The 23,301-nt window shown below is 41.0% G+C and overlaps 1 protein-coding gene across 14 annotated transcripts in view; it reads right to left on the bottom strand.

The window, feature by feature from the left end:
• Positions 1-23,301, bottom strand: part of dachd (dachshund d) — a 104,122-nt gene that overhangs the window by 5,884 nt on the left and 74,937 nt on the right. For 2 of the 14 annotated variants that reach the window (XM_065962204.1, XM_065962210.1), the window contains 6 exons: positions 21,221-21,393; positions 20,967-21,102; positions 20,671-20,802; positions 5,348-5,493; positions 2,361-2,508; positions 1,558-1,701 (listed from right to left, as the gene is read on the bottom strand). In XM_065962204.1, the coding sequence (XP_065818276.1) occupies positions 1,558-1,701; positions 2,361-2,508; positions 5,348-5,493; positions 20,671-20,802; positions 20,967-21,102; positions 21,221-21,393 (879 nt within the window). Of the gene's footprint in view, positions 1-1,542; positions 1,702-2,360; positions 2,509-5,347; positions 5,494-20,670; positions 20,803-20,933; positions 21,119-21,220; positions 21,394-23,301 lie in introns of all 14 variants that reach the window. The other 12 variants (XM_065962200.1, XM_065962206.1, XM_065962197.1 and 9 more) reach the window with 9 other exon arrangements.

The following is a 23,301-nucleotide window of genomic DNA, read 5'->3' as shown; positions in this document are numbered from 1 at the left end:
TCACAGCATCGTTCATTCAAAACAAGAGGCTGAGCCTTCCAGCTGTGTCCCACACCGCACTAAACTGCAAGTGTACATTTAACAGACGAAGTGATAGATGGTGACTATATCCTTAGTGAAAAAATAAAGATACTCAAATCCTTAATTACACCTTAAAAATGTGATTCTGCATTCAAATATATTCTTAAATTAAAGGACAGAGGTGTTACATGAAGTGTCAGAGATGAAATTGTACACCTACACCTACTATGGAAAATATTTGGATTTTGTAGCTGATCTAATTTGTGTTGTCATGATAACGGATATTTGAACTTTAATATGATTCTAGTACAAATCAAACAATATCGATACTTGTTTTGATACCATGGCTTTTAAAGCTTCTGTACTTTTCTATCAATAATGAAAAGAACTGAGGTTATGTTGTTTAAAATATTTGGTATCAAAAAGTATTAAACACCTTGACAACCCTACATCTAATGACCCTGTGGTGTAAACTGCTGCTGTTGGGACCTCGTCATCAAACCCATCATGAAACAATCTTTCTAATTGCACATTCGATTTGACAGATTTTCAGCAGAAAAAAAAAAAGGTCCGCATAACTCACTGACATATTCAAATGTTCGGACACACCGGCTCGTAATGACTCTGTCAGTAAATCAGATTTTATGAGCTCATCATGTTTTGTATGCAGATACAGGACTTACATTCTGCAAAGCGCCTACCGTTATAACTCCTGTCTAATAAAAGTAAGGCACAATAGCTGCGTTTAGGTTTAGAGCCTTTAAAAAATGGAGTTGGTTTGTAAAATCTCTTTAAATGTGATTTCACACTAAATGCATATCTGCTGCTATTTTTGATCATTTCCACCATTTTTCAAGCAAATGCTCCAAATATTGTACAATTCTGACTTCTTTATGTTAAGGATTGATGCTCTTCTCTTGAACATTTCATGTTGTTTTAAGATTAAACATGACACGTGAGGGCTTAGACGTACTGTAATAAGCATATTTTGTATTATATATCATATATTATCTTGCATTTTACACCCTAAATTAATAATCATAACGTTATTAAAAGATGATTTGAATGTGAAGAAAATCACGAGTTGCAGTCTTAGTCTTATGATATTTAACCTTTTGATTTGTAAAGGGACCTTCTGCAATATTAAACATAAATGTTGCAGTTTGATGCATTGTACCAGAGTTAGCTTAGAGCTAGTTTATATCTGCAGTCCCTAAGGACGTATTTAGAATTAAACATAGCAACTTAAACATGTAACAAGGTCACTTCAGATGAGAAGCAGTTTTAGCATTTAGCTTTAATGTAAGGCTCGTGATGTGTTAATCAGTCAAAATGTCTTACTTTTTGTTTTACAGAAGTCACATGTGACATTACAGCACTTTACTCAGCTGCCTTTCATCCCCTGAAGAGTGACATTTGAACATTTTGGATTGGGACATTTTGATCTTTTGTTTCATAAACCACAGCTGCCTGAAATGCGTGACAGTGCTGGAAGTGAGATGTGAAAGAAAAGCGTCTCACGGTGAAGTGTCTGACCGTTGAGGGAACGCATGCTGTCAGAAGGCGAGGGCTGCTTCAGGGTCTGCTCGACCTGCTCTCTCCTCTTGGACTCGTACTCCAGAGCTTCTTGGAGTTTCCTCTTGGCCTTCTTCTCTTTCTTCAGACGCTTCTGAACGATTGCTGAGACGGGGGGAAAAGAGCGCAGCGGAACCAAAATGAGCTATGGGGTTTAAATTAGCCGAGTCTTATTTCAGACTGAAATCAGATGATTGCAACGACTGCGTTCCAGCAGGACGAGATAATAACCTAATTTTTTAAAAGCTGTAATAGAAAAAGGAAAATCAATTAAACTTAAATATTTCATGTTATATGAAGATCTTCCTTAATAAAAGAAAATACTGACTACGACTTAGCAAACTGCTAGAGGGAATGAAAGCAAATTGAAACATTTATTGGGTTATTTTTCATGAATTTCTCTCATTAAACATAAACGACACTGTTAGCATATGAAGCTAATGCATTTAACATGAGGCTCAGAGTGAGTTTGTCTAAGTTAACGCGTATCACCAATTATGTTAACCGACTAAGAGCAGATAAAACAGCGCTAAGCAGATCATTGTCTGTGCAGCGAGGGAAACACGCCCGCTTATGTCAGTGTTTCAATAGGAAACATTAAACATACATGCAGAACTGTGTATGCACACTCAGGAGTGATTACGTCTACATGAGCACAGGCCTGTTCAGTCACAACGGCTGTGAGAGTACACACATTCACGCATGCACACACACACACACTGACAGGGAGGATTCAGCAGGCAGGTAGAGTCGTCAGGCGATACCTCTGTTCTTCTGCTCCATGGCGAGCTGCTTCTCCAGAGTCTCCCTCAGCTCCCTCTCTCTGAACAGCTCCATCTTCAGCTCCGTCTTCTCCAGCTGCACCTGCTTCTCCTGAGCCCGCGCGTTGTCGATCGCCACTTTAAGCAGGCCCTGTACAACACACACACACACACACACACACACACTGGTGAATATATACAGGGGAAATAAGGGAGATAGCCGGCAGATGTGAAGCAGAGAGTGATGTGCGTTATTTAAGAGCTCCACCATGAAGTGACAGCAAAGCAAACCACAGTGAAAGTGTGTCACAGGCAGCAGTTCTTTGAGCTGCCCACTGTAGTGAAGCGGAACAGAGGGGCTAAAAGCTGACTGGTGCTACATGACTCTGTTGAGGTGAGTTAGCACATTTAGTGCTGCTCTTATCTGGTAAGATGTCAGTCTCTTTTAGCTGCTGCACAGGGTTTGTAAGATCTAAAAACACGAACATGGATGTACAGTATGATCATATTTCAATAATGAATAATGACAGCTAATGTGAGAAGACTTGGTATGCTGACCCCCTTTGGTCAAAGCTGTGTACTACAAGTGTAGATAGACCTGACACTTGAGAAGGTTCAGGGAGAAATCATTGTTCCATTAAAGGAATTGTATAAAGGTCCATGCTCTGATGACATGCTTTAACCAAAAAAACAAAAAATACAAACAGTTTTCTGGTTATTTTTTTCTCCTTAGTATATTTTGCAGGGACAGATGCAGTATACATGGAGAGCTGAGCAACACGTTTCCAATGCACTGCACCACAGCATTTACAGCTAATGCTAAGTTCCCATGCCTGTCCCTGAAAAGGCCTTCAAATTATCATGCGACATTAACAAACAACGACAGCGGATTGCTAACAGATAGTGTAATGTTAGTCAAGGCTAGTCAAATCTCAGCTAACCGTTTTGCAATCAGTATTATGTTTTCTTCTTAATCAAATTTAAATTGGTGTTCTTGGCAGAAAGACTGACAATCACAATTAATGTCACGATCGCAGAAGCTATACTTTTCAGCTAACCACCATTCTACCATTTAGCGGTAAAACGGTAAATGTGTGCTTTGGCTGCATTCAAACACAATCCCTTGTGCAGAGGTTTTTTTGGTGTGTACTCACGCTTTGAAACCAAACAACGATGAAACAATCAGCCACAGGACGCTTTCGTCTTGGCAGAGTTTCCAACTGCTTGCTTATTGGGGGATTGCCTGTTCTACATGTAGAGTGTCATGAGATCTATTTGTTGTGACTATGTGCTTACAAATAAAACCAGTTTGACTGACTGATCTGTTTTTAATAGCTTCAGTCGGCGACTTGTTTTCTATCTCATGTGGAGATTGTGTGGGTTTCAACACAGGGTATCAAAAAGGTATCCAAGCATTGAAACATTGGGTAACTTTCTAGACATTGTCAGCGTCGTAACTCTATAGACTGACTCTTTTATACGTCTCCTACACCTCTATTTAATCCAACTCCAATGCTGAGAATTGCAACTTTATTAAATATAAAGTATTAGTCTCTTTAGCATATTTTAGAGCTCCTGCAGCCCAGCAGAAACGAGAAATATGAATGACAAGTAGCTCATCATGTATCAATTACATTACGGCCGATGCAAATAATACTCCTGACACCCTGGAATTGAAATATCCAACGCTTAAGCCGTACAGTACTGCAGCCATTTTCATCACAATTATTCCCCATCCCCATGCAATTATACCAAATGCACTGGGCTATATCTTACTAATTGTTGATTCTTCTGACCCCAATTTATTCTAAGTTGCTTTATCTTAATTTTCTGCTTGGTTTCATTTTGTTGATTTGTATATAAATATTCAAGGCGAAGATCATTATCAAAGATGACTTAGTGGAGGAGTGTTGGGAGAGTAGCGACGGCTTTACTTGTGGCTTTATAATTACCGCACGGAGCCAAAGGAGAAGCAGGACTCTGACGCCATCGGTACAAGTGCAATGAGAAGGGCACCGGCGTGCACACATCATTACACTCAGACAGAAGGCAAATACATTCATCTTTGTGACTGAGGCTGTTTGAGATGAAGTCTAAATGGCTCTCTGAGTAGATTGGTACTGTTAAGGTATGCAGATTTACAAATGAGTGTATCTGCAGGTCTAATGTCCTTGGTAAGTAGAGTGGAAGGAGGAGGTTGATTGTGTACACTGTTGGGACTAAAACAAGCTCTTACAAAGAGCGTAAATAACTTTTTTAAAGATATCATTAAGCATGGACACGTCTTCATTTGGAAAAACAGCCTTTTCTGTTTAGGGGATCCACATGTGGAATGCTTTACCTGCAGAGCTCAAACTAGATCCAGACTGGGGTCATTTAAAACTCAAACTGAAACACAAGTGGACTCAGTCTTGTAGTCATGTATGATCTTGTTCTTCCTGTTTGACTTTGCTCTGTTGCATGATAGTTTGTATATTGTTCTGTCTTTTCTTGTTGAGTTTGATGTGTTTTAAAGGCCCATCTAGGGACGGCCTAGCTTAGGCAATAAATGCTGTATAGTGTGTGTAATGCTAAAAGAAAAGCTAAGCAGTGTGTTGAAAGGAAAGGGGAGCTCAGATTCATTCCTCTTTTTTTTCCCACCAACCTCAAACATGTTTTCTTAATTTAATGCCTTCACGTCTTAAAACAGCTACAAACAGAATTTGATCAAATTCAAGTGGCCTGCTTAAAGAGACCCTGTGGCAGACTCATGGGCTGCGCCACGATCGGTGCCTTGCCTTGCAAACACTTTACACTTACAGCTGTGGTATTTGAATAAACTCAGTTGTTCCCTTATCACATTGAGCATTTTTAACACAGACAGTTGAAACAATAAGTGGTAAGTATATTTTTACACTTAAAAGCAGAGAACGCTTATCAGACAAACCATACAAAGATGCTATTGTAACTCCTTACAGTGATCATTTATTTCACTCTGTTAGTGGACATACCTGTATGTTGGTGAGCAGAGTCTCTATTGATGACAGGCCGTCTGGGAAGAGGAATGGTGAGGGGAAGCCAGGCGGGAGAGCCTGTCCAGCCAATGACAACCTCTCGTAGCTGTCTCTTGCTGTTGGGGTGCACATCGAGTTGTCCTCTGCAAAAGAAAAAAGATGTACATTGATAATTGATATATCACATAAAGAAGGCTGTTTGTAAAACTAGCTAAGTGGTAGGTCATTTTAGTAGTTTTGGCACAGACTGAACCTGAAAAGACAAGTTACAATGACTTGATCAGTATTGATCTTTAGCAGCCAATCCTAACTCTCCCTTCCTTTTAAAAATACAGTGGACTATCTGATCCCTTCTAGAGAATCCTTTATGTTTCTTCTTCCCAAGGCCTGACTGTGGGGTTACACGAAATCAACAACGACATAAATCCAGCTACCTCCATTTAAAAGATGTCATGCGGATTCCCAAAAAAAATCAGAAGCAGGCCCGCAGTTTGACCCCAGAGGATCGGGCTTCCATTGTGTATGCACACACGGATGCCTGTCAAACCGAAGATGACATCATCCTCCATTCATCACCGGCGGAGGGGTAGGGCCCTGCCATCTGCTGTCCAGCCTCTCCACCGGGCCTCAGAGGAGGCAAGAGGAGCAGAAGAGGGAGGGAGAGAAAGCAGGAGGCAGACCGGCAGACACAGATACAGCCTGGTCAAACTAAAACAGTATGTCACACTCTGCTGTTTGTTGCCCCATCAGATCTGACACATGTTTTTGTCCAGCAAGTTTCCATCAAGCCAGCAATTCACAAGTGCGACCATCTTGCAGAGAGGCAGTTTATTAAAAAAAGGCCTCCACAGGAATTCTGCCTCCATCAGCTGTTAAATCGTTAATTCAATGAAAATAAAGTTTTATTTGTAATGTGGAACCCCGGCTGTGTCGAGCACAGCACCTCTCTGCTCTCATCCACTATTCATATCTGTTTATGTGGCAGGCTGAATCTTGTACAAACAGCGAGTGGAGCCGAACAGCCCTTCCTCTCTCCCTCCCATCAATATTCACCAACGCCAGCCAAGTGCTGGGAACAGCTGGTCTTACATTAATTAGTTTAAAGTATTTATTTCACCCATCCTCAGAGCAGATTGAGCAAAAACATTGGAGATTATTTCAAGCATCTGCAAATGCCCTGGAAACATCTCTGCGCCAAAAGTCGAGTGCAAGGATTCACAGTTTAGGTTTGTAATTTGGAGCTTTTTTTTCCCTTTTTTCCAGAGAGGGGGAAGATGGTGAAATATGCACCGCTGGTCCGTGGAGAGCGTAAACAACCTTTCTCCCTTTTCAGATGGAGTTCACTCCTGTTGATTAATTAGAATGGATGGTTGCCTAATGGATTAAAATTTGTTTATAATTTGACTTCATAAAAATAATGAATTGCCTTCTTTTAAGAAGCCACTCCTGTGGTAATTTGTTTTGTTCGGTGCAGTCCTGTCTGCGTTTTGAGGTGGGCGTCTGGGTGGAGATGTAAAATGCTCTCCTCTTACACAGTGGCACAACATGAAAGTCCCATTTTATCTCAATAAAAGAACTAATCAAAGATCAAAAGCGTTACAGTTGGCTCGGGCTCAGGTTGATATAGATGTATTACATGCGTTATATGCTTGCATCACCCACCTCCAATAAAATCACCATAACAACTAGAGACGTTAGTAGACCTCGGGGAAAGGTCTGCTGTTGTAGCTTTGTAATTGATTTGTACTGTAGGCACTTTGTCCCTTATTTAGTGTTGGCATTAATCATAAATCATTGCTTTAACAAACTCAGGCTTCCCACTCAGCAGGCCTCCCCTCCAACACAATGTTGGATCACACGGAATATTTGATGGCTTTGTTGCAGGGGAAACAACCTGTCATGCTCTGGGAAAAGCAAACAGCGTGTTTTGTTCGACAGACTCCAACTACCGTACAGCAACCCCCTGTCAGATAACATTTCCAGCAGGAGATGTGCATAAAAACCGGCATTTAAAAAGAGAGGAATTGAGGCTAATTTAATCAATATAATCAAAAGTGGCTTAATGAAACTCAAATGTAAATTCCAGCGGAACATGATCTCGATCTGTGGTTTCTGAACGGTCGAATGTTATCGCACCAACCCCCCCCCCCCCCTTTTTTTTTCTGGCTGCAAATGCTGGCATGTGTTTGCATGTTTATTTCTCACCATCGCTCCAGAATCATTGACTTCAACTTAATTACAGCGACAGGCGTTGGAGTGATGGGGGCCGGTGGAATGGAGTACTCTGTTTCCAGGTGATATTTCTCCACTAGCAAGGCTGCCAGCAGCAGCTGTGACAGCCTCTTGTGCTTACCGTACGCTAAAGGTACAGTTAAGGCTCCCCCCCCACCCTTCAACCCCCCGACTATGAAATACTGTGTGGAAAAACACTCGCGGGTCACCCCTGTCACAAATAACATTTCATGCACAACTGTTTCGCCGGATAATAGGAGCCACAAATAAAAATGGGACGCTGTAAATACAATGCATTCTGAATGAAATGCCATAATTTAAAACAACGCCCCCCCCCCCCCCTCTCCTCCTCTTCTCGCCGTCCTCCTCCTCCACCCTGCTCTCAATAGCTGCAGAGGGAGTCCTTGACAGTGTGCTAGCAATGATGAATCACCTATCCAGTTAATTTTCTCACTCCTCATGTGTTGTGCTGCTAAAACAGGGACCCAGGAATTGACTTGACAAACTATGAATGTAAAAAATATCACTCGGAGGGATCTGGGCTTATCTCCAATTTACATGTTATTAGATTTGTGTTGCGAGCGGCACTTGGACCTAGCAAAGCAGAGGCAAAAAAAAAAAGATGGGGCACATGATAACCAGAGATAAAACATGTCTAAAACCCACTTGAAAGCCCTTTGAAATATTTGATGGAAAGTCGCGGCGATGTGGAGAGAAGCTGGAGAGAAAACTGGCCTGATTTAAAAAGTGACAGACACACATTGCAATCTGCGGTAAATCTAGAAGAAACCTTGGGAAATTTAGCTGCAATCTCTGGATAAATAGCTGTAATTGACCTTGGGAGTTGAAAATGTGCCATATGTTTCTGGTTCCTGTGTTTGAAACGGAGTCCCTCAGGACATTTCAGCTGAGTCCTCACACGGAGGCTGCTTGAGCGGGTGGAGAGGAAGATACAGAAAGAAACACATAAAAGAGAGAGAGAAAGAGGAGGAGGAGAAGAATGCCAGGAATGAGAGATAGATGGTTGAGGACAGAAGATGGATGGATGGATAGATAGGTGAGGCTGAGTCTGAGGAAGAGGAGGCTGGAATAGAATGTGCAGAGAATGAAAGAGTGACAGAGAGGAAGAGAGATAGCAGAGAGAAAGAGGGGGGTGTGAGAGAGGGAGAGCAGAGGTACATTTGGCCAGCCAGTCAGTGTGATATATTGACAGGTGAAGCCTTTGTCCTTGCAAACCTGTGTTCCTCCCAGCAGGAGAACTGAATGCTAAACCCGGAGGTTGTCAGCACAGCCAAACACAAAGCAAGGAACTGCTTTTCACTGCACAATTACATTTGATTTGACCTGCCAGGGCTGTGCAGAAAGCAGCCTCCTTCAAATGGAGTAGTTATGACCTCTCGGACAGCCATTAGCAGCTAGCACAGCATTATTCCACCTGCACTTAAAGCGCTGGATTTGGAAAAATCTTGTCAAGGGAAATATCTGTCTTCTGGTACACAGGCAGTGGTGCAGAGCTGGGCAAAAAAAAAAGTAGCTGCATGCAATTTGAGCACTTTAAAAAAACATGAGCTTATCTTGCAAATGATGTCTGCACTCTGGAGGGTCTTTCAGGCAAAAATAAATTCAGCTTTATCTGTAAGATAGTTTCAAACATGTACTTCAGGGTGTCGAAGGCAGATTTTTTACTGCAGGAGTATTTTGATGTCTCTAGTTTTCTGCACATTTGTGAAATGCTGTTTTCAAGTGTTTACAGATGACACCTGGACGGGAAAATGTTTGTGATTGTACATGATCCAACTCCTGGAGGCTTTGATTGACTTGCAGGCAGACACACTTTAAAAGCCTCCTGAGGTTTGGCTTGAAATAGTAAAAATGCATTAAGGATATCAAAGTTGAGGGTCTCATTAAGCATCCACCAAATCTGAGTGAAAATGAATGTTCATATCTGTTGGCAAATGAAGTCAATAAAAACAGCTTCTTTTGCTGTTTTGACCGTTTCTCAAGACTCTGTGAGCGTGGTCGATCACCTTTTGATTGACATCTGCCTGGCCCCACACGCAACAACGGAGCAGGTAACAATCAGCGATGTTTAGCCTTTGATTTGCCAATTTGTTTTTTGTTCAGAGATCCAAACTACACAGCCTCAAAAAGAGTCAAATGTGGGTTTCCTAAAGCATTAAAGTCAGTTCAGACCTTCAGGATTAATCATAACATTATGACCTTTTTAGGATTAGTTCACAAAATGAATTGAGTAATTCTTATAATCAGGAAAGATTACAGAACTTTAATGAAAATCAATTTCAATTTGAATTCAAATCATTGTTTCTAAATCATTTATATGACAACTAATATTTCTGACACCATCAAATATGAAGTAAGAAAGCTATTGTGGCTTTGGGTTTCCAGCTGCTTTAAGTTTAGAATGAACCTTCTACAATAGTACTGAGATTGTGTCTGACAAATCTTATATAGCAGAAATCAACTGTGTAAATCCTGTAATAAATATCCAGGCCCAAGGCTGCCGGTAGCCAAGTGGTTAGTGCGTGTGCCCCATGTACAGAGGCTTGGATCCTCCAAGTGGACGGCCCGTGTTTGAATTCAACCTGTGGCTCCGTTCTCACATGTCTTACTCTCGATTTCTTACTCCATCCACTGTCCTGTCTCAATGATAAGAGCATAAAACGCCCATAAAATAAACTTTAAAAATGAAGTCTAACCACATCCAATTCAACCAAACATCAACGACGTTTAAATGAACTTGAAAAATTAAAAATAATTCCTTACACCTTTTACTGTAAATGTTATTATTATTTCCATGAAATCATGAACTAAATGAGAAGGTTTTCATAGATTTGGGTTTTCAGTGGTATTAAAGAAATGTAACCTGCAGGAAATACTGAGAGACTGCGTCTGACGATCAAAGACAAAGTCCTTTAAATGAGCTTTCTCTGACACGTGTTTTGCATATATCTGTGTAAGGTACTGGTGAAAAAGAAAGACAAAAACACACATTGATGTATGCAAACAAAAAAAAAAAACCCTCAGACACGAACACACTCATTACACAAACACACTGCACACACACTAATGTGCCCTCATCACATTTAAGCTAATTTCCTTTTCATCACGGAGAGAGGAAAATGAGTGTTTGCCCCATCCCTGCTGGGGGACAAAGTCAAGAGCCCCGGTCGGTTTGGGCTAGATTAACAGGTAACATTTGGCTCCCACTCTCTTATCACAGCATGAAAATCAAACCGCGTGTTTTCCTCTATCGCTCTCTCCTTCTCCCCTCCCTAATGTTCCCTTCACTTAGAGATGAAATCGCTTGCTGCACAAACCCATTTGCAGAGAGGAGAGAAGGTGAGCAGGATAATCAGGCTGGCCACTGGGCCGTGTTTCCTAAATGCTCTCCAAAACATTACTGTGCAGAGGCATAAAATTAGCGCCGGGACCTTAAAATGTTGACATTTAGCATGACTTTTTGGAGAGTGACACCCTCATATTTTCTTGTAGGATATCATTAAATTTCAACTGCCCTATGGCTGTGCCTTTCCATTAATAACCAATTCAGTGTGTCACTTCTCCCTCTCTGTGCCTGCCTCTCTTGCCACCTTTTTAAAGTAATGAGTCCATTGCTTTGCCTTAATAAATTGAATCGTATTCTCAAGGCCGTATGAAGATAGAGCCACAGATGGACAGGCTGCATGGAGGAAATAACCATAAATCCTTTACTGTCAGAGAGGCGGTGTGAGGTGACGAAAGGAGACAATCGCGATGCTCAATTGGGATCACAGAGAGATTACAAAAGACACAGTGAAAGGTTGATTCTCTCTGTTAAATCTGACTCTTCCTGACATGCATAGAGTATTTTAGAGCTTTCACTGCAGAGGAAAACAAACAGTGATGATTAAAACTAAGAATTTAATCTACTGACATGTCTTAGATTATACTCGGCTGTGTACATAATGTAAAGTACTTCTACAGCCGAGAGAATTACAAGTACAAATTGTGCTTTTGGTGAATAGATTACAATGCTAGGGCGACAACAATTCACATTGATTTCATCATTTGTTGAACTGTTAGCTGGAGAGAGAAAAAACAAGAAAGAAAGAGAGAAAGGGAGGGGAAGAGAAATGGAAACAGAAAGAAAGAGAGCAAGAGGCAGGGGAGCAGAATCTGTGTTGACTTCCATTCAGGAGGAAGATATCTTGTCTTTTTATGCGGCCCATGTCATATTTATTGCATAAAGGTCAGAGTGTTCATTTGTTCAAAGTCAGCGTTTTCCCTCTCTCCTCTCCTCCATGTAATAAATGCAGGGGCTATGTCATTATCGGACCTCTGAGGATTACAGGCTTGGCTGACTGTGATGACTGCATAAAAGCATACAGGACTTTTGTTTCTGCCAAGCGCACACCTTCAAATGAGCTCTTAAAGGGAAACAGTAGTGGAGACAAAATGGCATTTTGTAGAGAGGCCACCGCGGTTAGAATGGTGGAGACGAAAGGGGGGGCGAAGTGAGTAAAGGTGAGAGATTTTCACCGCTGAATCTATGACATTAAATAAGGCTTTAAGTTGGAGGAGCAGAAAAATAAACTTGTGGCTCAGGAGAGAAAATTACAGCCGGGCAGACTCGAATAGATTTCTGTAATTCCCCTATCGACTATGAGCCCAAACTGTCCGGGAGACAATATTAGAGGAAGGACATTATAGTCAGGCACTTTGAAGGTGTTTAGATTGTCTTTGCATATTGACCTACGTTGACTGGGTACATTTATTGACAGAAGAATCCCAGAGATTAAATTGGCCTAAACTATTGATCGGGTATTTTGCCTGAATCATTCCCATTTCAGAGGGGGATCATTGGTACTGTATACCCCACTAATCTCTCTGACCCACTAATCATCAAGCCATTTATTTCTCCCTCTTTGTTTAGTCCTCCTTTGTTTAGCATTTATTAATTCATTAGAGCAACTTCTCATGCAGCTTAACTTAGACAGTGACTGGGGAGTCCTGTTTCCACCCGATAGCAATGTGCATTCCAGTAAAATATGCCACCGGAATATGCACCCAACATCACAATACACATGCCAATTACATATTGATAATTAAGCATTCAAACAAACAAACAGAGAGGAAATCCTCCGTAATCACCAGGTTTTAATGGAACAAGTATTAGCTTGGTGTGGTTGGCCAGATAGCCTGCTGCTAGATCAGAGCTGTGCTGGGTTTGGGAGGGGAAAAGAAAAGAGAGGGGGGGGGGTTTAGTAGACACATTGGTGTCATTGCCTGGCATTGCAATCCTACAGGGAGAGGCGGTGCCGTTCTGTTGCTGCCGAACGAGTGTCGACGCTGCGCTGGCACTAATCCAGACTGGATATACTGAGCTGCTTTTAAACGAAGATGAAAGAACAAAAGAGGAAACGGGAAATGTAAACTTTAAAAGGCCAGGCTTAGGAGCACTTGCTCTGCTGTAGGAGCCTCGAAAAACAGATGCAAATCCATTAGCAGTCCTGGTTTCACAGTTATAAAAATACTTAAGGGGTTTTAATAGGAGCAACGTGTTAAACGTGTGGAAATCTGTTTTGATAACATTATTCATAACACTGGCTTTGCGCTGTGCGAATTAATAACACTTCATTTACAGACGGAAGAAAGCTGGCATGGTATTTCCAGTTAAAGAGATTAATTTTTAAACACCTAATTGACAGGCTGGGGTTAGGCAGGATAAGCAACAGACTATAAGGCTGCAGCTGCAAAGTCAAGGTGACTGGAATAGTCAGAGAAAGGCTTTCAAATCGCAGAATAGAGCGCAGAGAAGGGAGGGAGTGAAGAGAATTAGTCCTCAAGCACTTTTCCCTCCGCCCCTTATTCTTCCTCTCTTTATTAGGAATGATTTACTTTCTCAGTGAAAGGATATAAAAGCTCAAGTATAGCGGCGTAATTATCGCAGAGTGAAAATTTAAAGGTTTGACTCACAATGTCCTCAAGTCAGTGAGCAGACTGCCAGACGATAGGAGTGACTGTGTTCAACACTCTGCATGCAATCGGTGGTGTTTTATGGGCTTTGCCAAGGCAGAGCACACAAACAGCACTCGGCTCTGCAAGTCTGTAAACATGATGGACTGTGGCAAACTACTAGGCCTGGTGTTTACCTTGGCAGAGCCTGGCCCTGGCATGTAGGCAGCATCACTTAATTACTGTTTACATGTAAATATTAAATTATACAAATGGCCCTGCAGAATGTCTCAAAAAAAGTACAGAAATACATACTCAGGGTCAACCTTATCTGTCTGCAACAGTTGCCGCGGCTAAGAATTGTTTTGAATCGCAAATTTCCTGCATTGTACATAATCTTCATAATTGTTTAATGCTGTTGTCCAAGGGCATTCGGGTAAATATGTTCCACAATCTGCATAATAGCAGATGCTCAGATATGTTAAACACACCTTGTGTTCTCAGCGAGGGGAAGAAAGAAAAAAAAAGAAGGTTATTGTTCAAAAACAGTTTTATCAGGATAAAGACTGTGATCATTACTGTCTCCAGTCAAGACTGATAGATGATTGCTTTGATTACAGACCTGCTTTCCTGACAGTCCACAGCAGCAGATAGAGGAGAGCACCGGTGCCTACTGTGCATCTCTGGTATGGCTGAGTAAAGCACTTGTTCATTTGCAGTGAAGGGTAACATGAAACAGGCCTCAGCCTTCTGATGGACAGGGAGATTTCACCTTCGCCAGTGAATGATAATGCATTATTAAATTTGCCTCTCTGCTCACTAGATACACTTAGCTGACCACAGCATATTTATCTCCCCATCCGAGGCTCACGTCTTGGCAGGAGAAAGCATTCTGTCACTTTTGAGGCATTTCAAAGATTAAAAAGAACCTCTCTCTTTTCAACGTCCCTAAAAGCATCCCCCCTTTTCAGTGAAATGTGATTAGCAGGAGATGGTGTCACGCAATGGAACATTCATGAGGGGGAGAACAAATATCCAAATGAACTCCCGTGTCCTCGAGGAATAGCCCCCTCTCTGCACCATCAGCAATCTCTCTCACGCCGGCTGGGGGGAAATTTGATTGATCCTCTATTGAATTATTTTTTTGCACTCTTTCATTTCAACAGGACGCACTGACAAGTTGTTTGATCATAAAGCATTATTGTCTGCCAAGTCACATTTCAGGGTTGTGATGGCTAATGATCTTGCCTCCTGACTTAGGGAAAGTCAGGTAGTCAGCATGTGTTTGAAGCTCGCAACGCCAAGGACATCGGGAGGACTGAACAAAACACTATGCATTAAAGTCAGGAAGATGAAGAGAAGGAGCTTACACCGAGCATATCCAACTTTTAATGATACTGTACGGAGATACCATCAATGTCAGTGAAATATTTACGCCGCAAAAAAAGAGCATGAAACTGAGGTGGGAAACTTTACGCCCGATCCAAAGTCCCTTGACTTCCTTTTTATCATTGCAAATGGTTATGCAAAGGAGGCAGAGAACAAAGACTACAAAGGCTGGAAATCACTTTTTTGTCTTTTTCATCTTTTTTTCAAACTCTCTACATGAGCCCATCAGTGTCCACAGGTCCTTGCCCAAAGCATCTGTATGTAATAGAGTGTGACACGGGTACCACTTCATCATTCAGACAGTAAACTGGGGCTGCAGATAGTGCAGCCCAGAGCAAATCAACTGGACATGTAGAGAGCATCCTCACCAAGAAAAGGTGTGGCAATTAGAGTTGCTCCAATACCAATGCTGCTACCAGTATTGACCTACAATGCCAAAAATGTGGTAGTGGGAATTTGCAAGCATGCAAGTCAGTGAGCTCATAACTAAGCAGCGGTGCAACACGGTAGAAGTCAGAACTTTTGGTATCAGAAAATGTTGGTACTGAGAATCGGCCAATGATTCTAAAAGGTTGTTCCAATGCCAGTATCAGGACGGTGTTGGCTTCCTATATGGCCTAAAATGTGGTGTGTGGTATAAAGACGATTATGTTAGTCTATGCCCAAATTCCACGTCATATCTCAGTAGTGAGCCCTAAAAAAACTATTGCGTGAAAATAAACAACAAAAGTGTGGAGCGTGCAGAGGGTGTTGTTAGTCAAAGTTTGCAAAGCATCAGAAATCAGTGTACTTTGCACAAATATTTTGGTAATGGAAGAATAGGCACAGAGATACAACTTCATTTTGAATCAAGGTCTGACATTTTTTCCATTTGCAACAGAAAGACTAGATTCAAAGATACCTACATGTGACAATCACAAAAACACAGAATTCAAGGCCCTTAGACGCAGGTTTGATCTCTGAGCGCTGTGTTTAAAGCTCCTGTGACGTAAGGCGCCCCCCTATGGAGAAGTCTGTACCTCTCATCTCTTACCTAACCTCATCTCATACCTAGTAGTGTTTTTTTTAAATTACAGTACACCGTATCTTTAAGATATGAAAAACATCTTTTGACAACTACCCGGAGGCAGCGTTTACAAACATTCTAAATGATATAGAAACAGTTAAACTTGTCACTTATGATTTTGTTGCCTATAGGAAGCCTTACAGAGGCATAGGAATACATTTTGTTCTGTTTCACAACCAGTTCAAAACTCCTTAGAGGAGCTTTAACCTAAGGATTGGCTGGTGTACGAAAGAAGGCTTCAATCTGAGCTTTTTAAAATGAGAAACCCATTACCTTTGGTTTGATGGTGATAATTTAGATTAAATATTCACAATGCGGTTTGAGTACCAGACGACAGAATTGTTGACACATTTACATTGTAGGCTGTTTCACTGAGTTTTCAAGTGGTTGGCCTCAAATCATTAAAGGGATTTACATGTCCAAGTCTAAGAACTGGGATCAGCATTGGGGGAGGAAAAAAAAAAAAAGGTATCAGATCCTCTTTAGTGGCAAATCAGATTTGTCCATTGTGGTGGTCATGAAAGGAGTTATGAAAGGATCCACCTCTTGCTGACTTTATTATACCACAGGCATCCATTTGTGCTTGGGAGGACGTTATGAGTGCATCTACTGTTGTGTCAACAAGGATATATAATGTTTACCAGGGAAGTGCCAGTATCATATTACCAGTGAATCTAACACTTTTAAAATATGGTTTACAGAATCAGTTTACATGCTGCATTCCAGCTCTGCTGTCAGGCATTTCAGCTCTGTGTGAAAGAGATGTGAAGTCTTTCACTGCAGAGGAAGCCCTGAGGAAAAGTGAAGAAATTTGTTGTTGGAAAAATGCTCACAGAAAACTCCTATACTCGCATGTACATACATATGGCTTGAGTTTCAAACACCTTTTTCCCCGAGGAAATAAAACGATGTCAATTGTTTGATGTCCAAAGTGAGTTTACAGCCAAAGGCTTCTGTACCTTTCAAACTTCCCCTTGTTTGTCAGCTACCTGCTGTTTCACGAGACAGAGGCTTGTCGGAAGCTTTCGCCACAGACTTTCTGTTTGAAGCAATTCAATTAGTCTCATGTGAGACAACTCTTTGCTTTCTACTAGCCCCTTTTTTCCTCACACAACATCTAATCTCCCACTTTTTTTTTTTTCTTCTTGGGCAAAATTTGGACAAAAAATAATCAAGTTCAAACAACAGCGCAGAAAAGAAAAAAAACCCGGAGTAACCATCTGGTTACTGTGCACTTGGTGACACAACTTCGGAAACAGGCTTTTTTAGACGACAACAAACAGCCTTTGTCCTTCATCAGCAGAGATGACATGAAAAAGATGAGACGTGTTCATAGGAGATGAGTGATGTGACATTATAGTGGCTGTCTCTGAGGTGTCTGGTCTATTTAAATAGCCTCCCTAAGAGCCGGGGCACCGCATCCTTCCTCTGTGCCCGCTGAGCTCTCTTCTAAGAGTGCATTGCAAGAGATTAATTTAATGCTCTGCCAGGATCATAAAGATCAAACAAGTGGAGAGATATCATTAAACCATTGGAATGTTATCTCATTTATCTAAACAAACTGATGCGATGAACAAGCCTAATTAAAAAGCTCACCATAAACAAAGCTTCGGATGGAGAGGCCTCTCCCCCCTTGAACAATGGAACACATTTATTTTATTAATCTAATGCATCATGTATCATATCATTACAGTTCAATATATCTATCATTAATTTTATTCCCTTCACTTAAAGCTTTTATTGGAATTACTTTGGTTATTAGTTGGTTCTAATGTATTGGTTACCTCTGAATCTGGCTGCTACAATCTCTCTTATCTTGCTGCATAAACCTGTGCATGTTATTCAAATTGCCTCATTTATTATGATAGCTTCCTCATGTAAATTGTGCTGACTGCTCGCCCTTGCACAGTCCTCATTAGACTAATGAAAACCTTCAAACGAAAAAACTAAACAACCTGCCAAATAAAGGTCTGGGGTTATTATGAAAATTACAACTGTGGGAGCCGGGAGAAGCTCTCTTCATTAATTCATGCTCAGCAAATTGGTAACTAATTTAGTTGCACTCCTCTGCATTAATGGGTTATTTTATAAAAATGTTTTTCCGCAGCCCGAGACCTCTGGTGCACACGCTGGAGAGCTCAGAATCCTAATCAAGTCCAATGACATATTAGGAATTGACAATCTCAAAAGATAATAAAGCGTGTTTGTGGGGAGATGTGCGTGGGTCAACTAGCCACGATTGGTGTGGATTGCTCGGTCATTTGCTTTCTCCTGTAATGTTGCAAAGAAATTACAGTCCATTTGTGTTGATTGTATGTGTGTGGAGGAGGCACTTCAGCTGGAAAGTTATATATCTGCTACTGAGGAAACATGCAGTTGATTAAGTGTGTGGACACTTAGATAAAGCTATTTTTATAGTGTTTGTGCTGCTCTGCCTGCCTGACTCTCTTTTTGACACACACACACACACACACACACACACACACACACACACACACACACACACACACACACATACACACAGTTAGTCAGTTTGTGACCCATAAATTCAGCTCATGATCCCGCTAATTATTACTATTCACATGCTTCACACCCTGCGAGTGAAGGTCTAACACTGATCTTCACGTCAGCCTTGCCAACAGGGAACATACAGCCCAATGATTTCCACAGTGGTTTTAATATCATTATCAGCCTCACCCCACCCTGTCTCACCCAGAACAGCAGAGCACAGCAGAGCACAGCGCACCCCTGCTCCACACAAAACCAACAGAGAATACTAAAATCTATTATTTGCTTCATTTTGTATTTAATCCGACATGCTTAGTTGATTTCTATCTTTTTTTTCTCTCTCTCTCTCTCTCTCTTTTTTTTTTTTACAATCACAGCAGGATTTTAATGAAATAAAAGTCAGCAATTAATAATACAAACATTTACTCTGGACAATGTGACTGAGGGTCAACATTATGAACATGTTTCTCTCTCTGTGTTCAGAGTTAATGGTAGTTAAACACAACCACAAGTCCGCAACTCTATATGTAAAGAGCTCAACGTTTCTGAAGCTATGTTCTCTTTTGTCATGTTTTTTTTACATAAACGATTTAAATGCATGAACTATAAAATGTCAGAAAACTCTGAAAAACTTAAAATAGTCACATTTAAGGAGCTTGAACAAGACAATTCTCCCTTTATGAAAAAAAAAAATATATATCATAAACCTTCAAATCATAAAACAGATGAAAATTGTAGTTTTTCAAGTAGTTTAACAAATTCAACTCTGCAGCTTCAATCATTTTACATTTTTGTGTAAAAAATATCTGCATTCAATTGGTGTTGAAAAACAAGGTACTTTCTCTTTATAAAGAAAATCTATAAAATACACTAAATCCTTTCATGTTATAATATTCATTTGTCAAGTTTTATTGAATTCACTTCAGAGAATTGAGACAAGCTCATTCAACTTTTTTTCTTTTCAAATGGTCTCCTTTCTCTCGTTTTCTCCTTTTAACTGGAGATCTGGAACAGTCCACACCTGTTTACTTGGCTGCAGTGAACAGGCTGCTGCTCCTACAGAGAGCATGAGTGCACTGCAGTGTGACCTTTGAGTGATTATTGGATGAATGTACATCAGAGCCTTTGAAGACATGAAGGTATTCAAAAATTGAAAGGATGAATTATGAATTCAATATAAGAGTCATGAAGATGTTTAGTGCAAAACCTGTGAAAACATATTTCAAATGGTATTATAAATAGTCAAGGACTTAAAAGGAGTCTTCAAAAAGTTAAAGAAATGTTAAGTGTTTCTTTGGATGATAAAATGCACGAGGTGTGCTGAATATGTTCTGCTCGGTTTACTTGTTCTGCTGTTTCTACTTGTTGTTTTTTCTTTTCTTTTTCATTGTCTACCACTCCTGTTAATGTTTTTTTTTAGTTTTTTATTAAAGTATCTAATTTGTTGACACTCAATTCCTCCCTGACCAAAAACAGTCAAAGAAAGATGTCCACCCTTTTGTGACACATTAATTTAGTGGCACTGACATGATTCTTTCTTTTACTGAGCTCTCCTTAAATGTCTTAATGTTTTTGTTTTCAGAATAAATTCCCATAATTACAGTTTATATAGGCTCCAAATACAGAGAGCCTATCAAGTCAAGCTTTAAGTCAAAATCAGTCAATCGTTACTCTTAACATCTGTTCTACATCTGTCATTTACCTCTATGAGGAATGATGAACAGAAAGTAATGCTTTATGATATTCTCTAACTTTTAGTGCAGTGACAAAGAAACAATATAAGTCAGTTATTTTTGAAGGCATGCAGTACGTGTATCATGTAAACTATACCATTTAAACTTCTATGTCTGGTAGAAAGATTATGCCGTTGTCAAATCGCTCAGAGACCAAAATCCTTCATCTTTTGCTTTGTGATATCAGATGAATTCTGTGATTTGAAAGCGCTTGGTGTGTAGGATCTGTGGAGTGTTTGGACTGTGACTGTGTTGAAAGTGGAGTGAGGCCCTCTCTTGGTCTGTCATGTTGCACTTTTGCTACTTGTGTTTTTTTCTTGGGTTGTAACCGGTTGAATACATTTGGTGATACTGTGAGGATTTCAGTTTGTGATGTTCAGATAGAGGAAAGTTGGATTCCTGTTATAAAACCATTGAAACATTGAAACCTCACTCACCTTTGTCAGTATGCATCCTCTTTACTTCATGGCTCATGTCGTGGGCCAGGTCTCCCTCTTTAGGCCCAGGGGGGATGTTGGGGGACAGGCCTAGCAGGGCGTGGTTCATAGACATGCCATTGTGGTGTATGGCTAAAGAGAGGATGAACAAAAAGCAGCAGTGACATTAGGAACATTATTAAAGATAAATTAATGGAGTTTTTCTTTGTAAATCAGACAAAACAACAACAGTCTCCAGAGCACACTAAAGTTTGTTTCTTCACCATTTCTGTGTGTGAGCTTATAAGGAGACGTACGTATCCTGTCTGAGGAGCTTTCTGTGTGGGCCGGGGAGCTGGACACACTGCTGCTGCGATGGGACGAAGGGTGACTGCCCGGCCTCCTGTGGTCTTCTAAGGAGGGAGCAGGGGAGGGACTGTCCTGCACACGTTCCTGCAACCCCAACAGCAGCAGAGACACACGCACAAAATAAATACCCAGTGCAAGGAAGGAACATTACGCCACAGGAAGTTGTGTTAAAACTATGGTGACATTCAGTTTTAAAACTAACCTTTATAACAGAGGTGACCATTCTGGAGGGCAGACTCTGGCCCTGTGCTGCGGCGGCCATGTTTGCGATGGTGCTGAGGTGGTTCATCTGGCTCATCGCCATGGTGACAGAGGCAGGGGGCAGGCTGACTGGGATCAGGGGGTGTGGCATCATCATGAAGGGGAGTTCCAGGCCTGAGACACATGAAGAGATCGTTGGTTACTCAACGATGCGTGTTATGAGTGAGATAGTCACAAGGGGAAACTTCTGGAAGCTCAGGCTGAAAAACTCAAAACCTGCTGCAGTTAAAATTCGGCAATCAGCAATTCCCACCACTGAGATCCCCTTTAAAATCTGCGTCCAATAACACTAAAGCTTTACACTGCCGTCCATTAGGAAAGAAAATGGAATAATTTGAATTAATCGCTTCTCGGGTATCTTTCCATGTTAACATAATACGCATAAATGTTTTACAGCATACGTTAATAATAGATACTACTGCAATAATAATAAAGAAAACGGGCATGATAACTATATACACAGTCATTCAAAGACCAAAGTTTACACAGCTATAAAGATGCATCAATTATTCTGTGATGAATAAAAAGGGCACATTATGGAAATTGTCTCAATATTTACATATAAAAAATATCTCTGTAAAAACAATCTCAAAAGCCATTACCCAAATGACTAGTTAAATGTGCTAATGACAAACAAGTACCATCAGACCACAGTATGGCAATGACTTTAGGGCTAATTATAGCAGCCTATATTCCAGAGCAGAGAGAGAGAGAGAGAGAGAAGAGAAGAGAGCGAGCCAAAGAAGAGAAAAGTCACTTTCAGCTCGCACAATAATGGAATTTCCATTTCTTTTCTCTTTCATATGCACACAAATTATTCCATTACAACATCAGAGATATCTTACAAATGTTGTAAATTATTCAATTGCTGTCTGGCAATGGACGCCTAATTGGTCAAATTGAACCATTAGTAGTCTGAATATGTAAAGAATGTCTAATAAAGATACCATAGGGGCTTTACAGTTAGCCAAACGCTGGCCCTGCACTGTGCTTCAGAGTGGCTTAATGAAAACAAGCCAACTTTCAAAGGACATGAGCGCAGACAGAAGGTCAAAGCTAGGTGTCTGTAACTCCCCCTCTCTCTCCCAACCACGGTCCCCCCCCCCCCTCTCCTCCCGAGCCCCCTCTCCTCCGTGGGGACTTTGAACTGGCAGGATCAAAAGTGACTGGGAACAGTTTGGTCTCGTTCCTCCAACACTCAGATGCTTTTTCTTCAAAATGCTTGAAAGAAAACCTCATAGACACTATTGGATCTGATTGAGCCTCTCTGTTGATTTTTCACTCCTTTTTTTTCTCTTTTTCTTGGCAGCCCGGTTCAAGGTAAAAAAAAAAAAAAAGAAGCTGCGTGAAAGAAAGGGGGAGAAAAAAGATACCGCACTACAGAAAGCTGATCCACAAAACAACTCCACTCTTCTTTTCCTGACAAAACATCAGTAGCCAAAGGGCAAGGAGATCTGCATGGCGAAGCCTCTAAAGAGAAGGACACTGGTTGAAAATGAAAGAACATGAGAAGTACTCCTCTCTGTCATTCCTCTCCTTCTAAAAAGAAGCATTGATTTCCATAAGAAAGATGGCATGCAGTTTCTCAGTGGCGAGTATTCCCAAACAATATAAAGCAGGGGAGATTAAAGAAAGGCGGAAGCCAAGCAGCACCTTGTATCAGCGCCTCCGCTGTAGCTCAGACTGAATCAATTACCACTCAGCAGGCTAAGCTCAATTAAAAAACACCACAGAGGGCCTGATTGCAGGGGTACTTACTGTAGGACAACATGGAGAGGTTTAGGCTACCTATCCGCCTTTCAAGGCCACTCAAGGGCCAGGGTGAAGAGACTTCTTCTGCCTTTATGGTGGATATATTACACCCATTCAATCACACACAACAGCACACATAAAGACACATGTTCCCGCCAAGTCAATAAACTGGAGGATCACTGGAAAAAGTACTCTCATCTCTTTTTTATATCTTGTACTTGATGTTTTCTTGGACTTCCATGATGCATCTCTACCTGACAGACAATGCCG

The sequence above is a fragment of the Labrus bergylta genome, chromosome 13 (genome assembly GCF_963930695.1).
Source record: "Labrus bergylta chromosome 13, fLabBer1.1, whole genome shotgun sequence".
Taxonomy (NCBI): Eukaryota; Metazoa; Chordata; class Actinopteri; order Labriformes; family Labridae; genus Labrus; species Labrus bergylta.
This window is presented reverse-complemented; position numbering and strand designations above follow the sequence as displayed.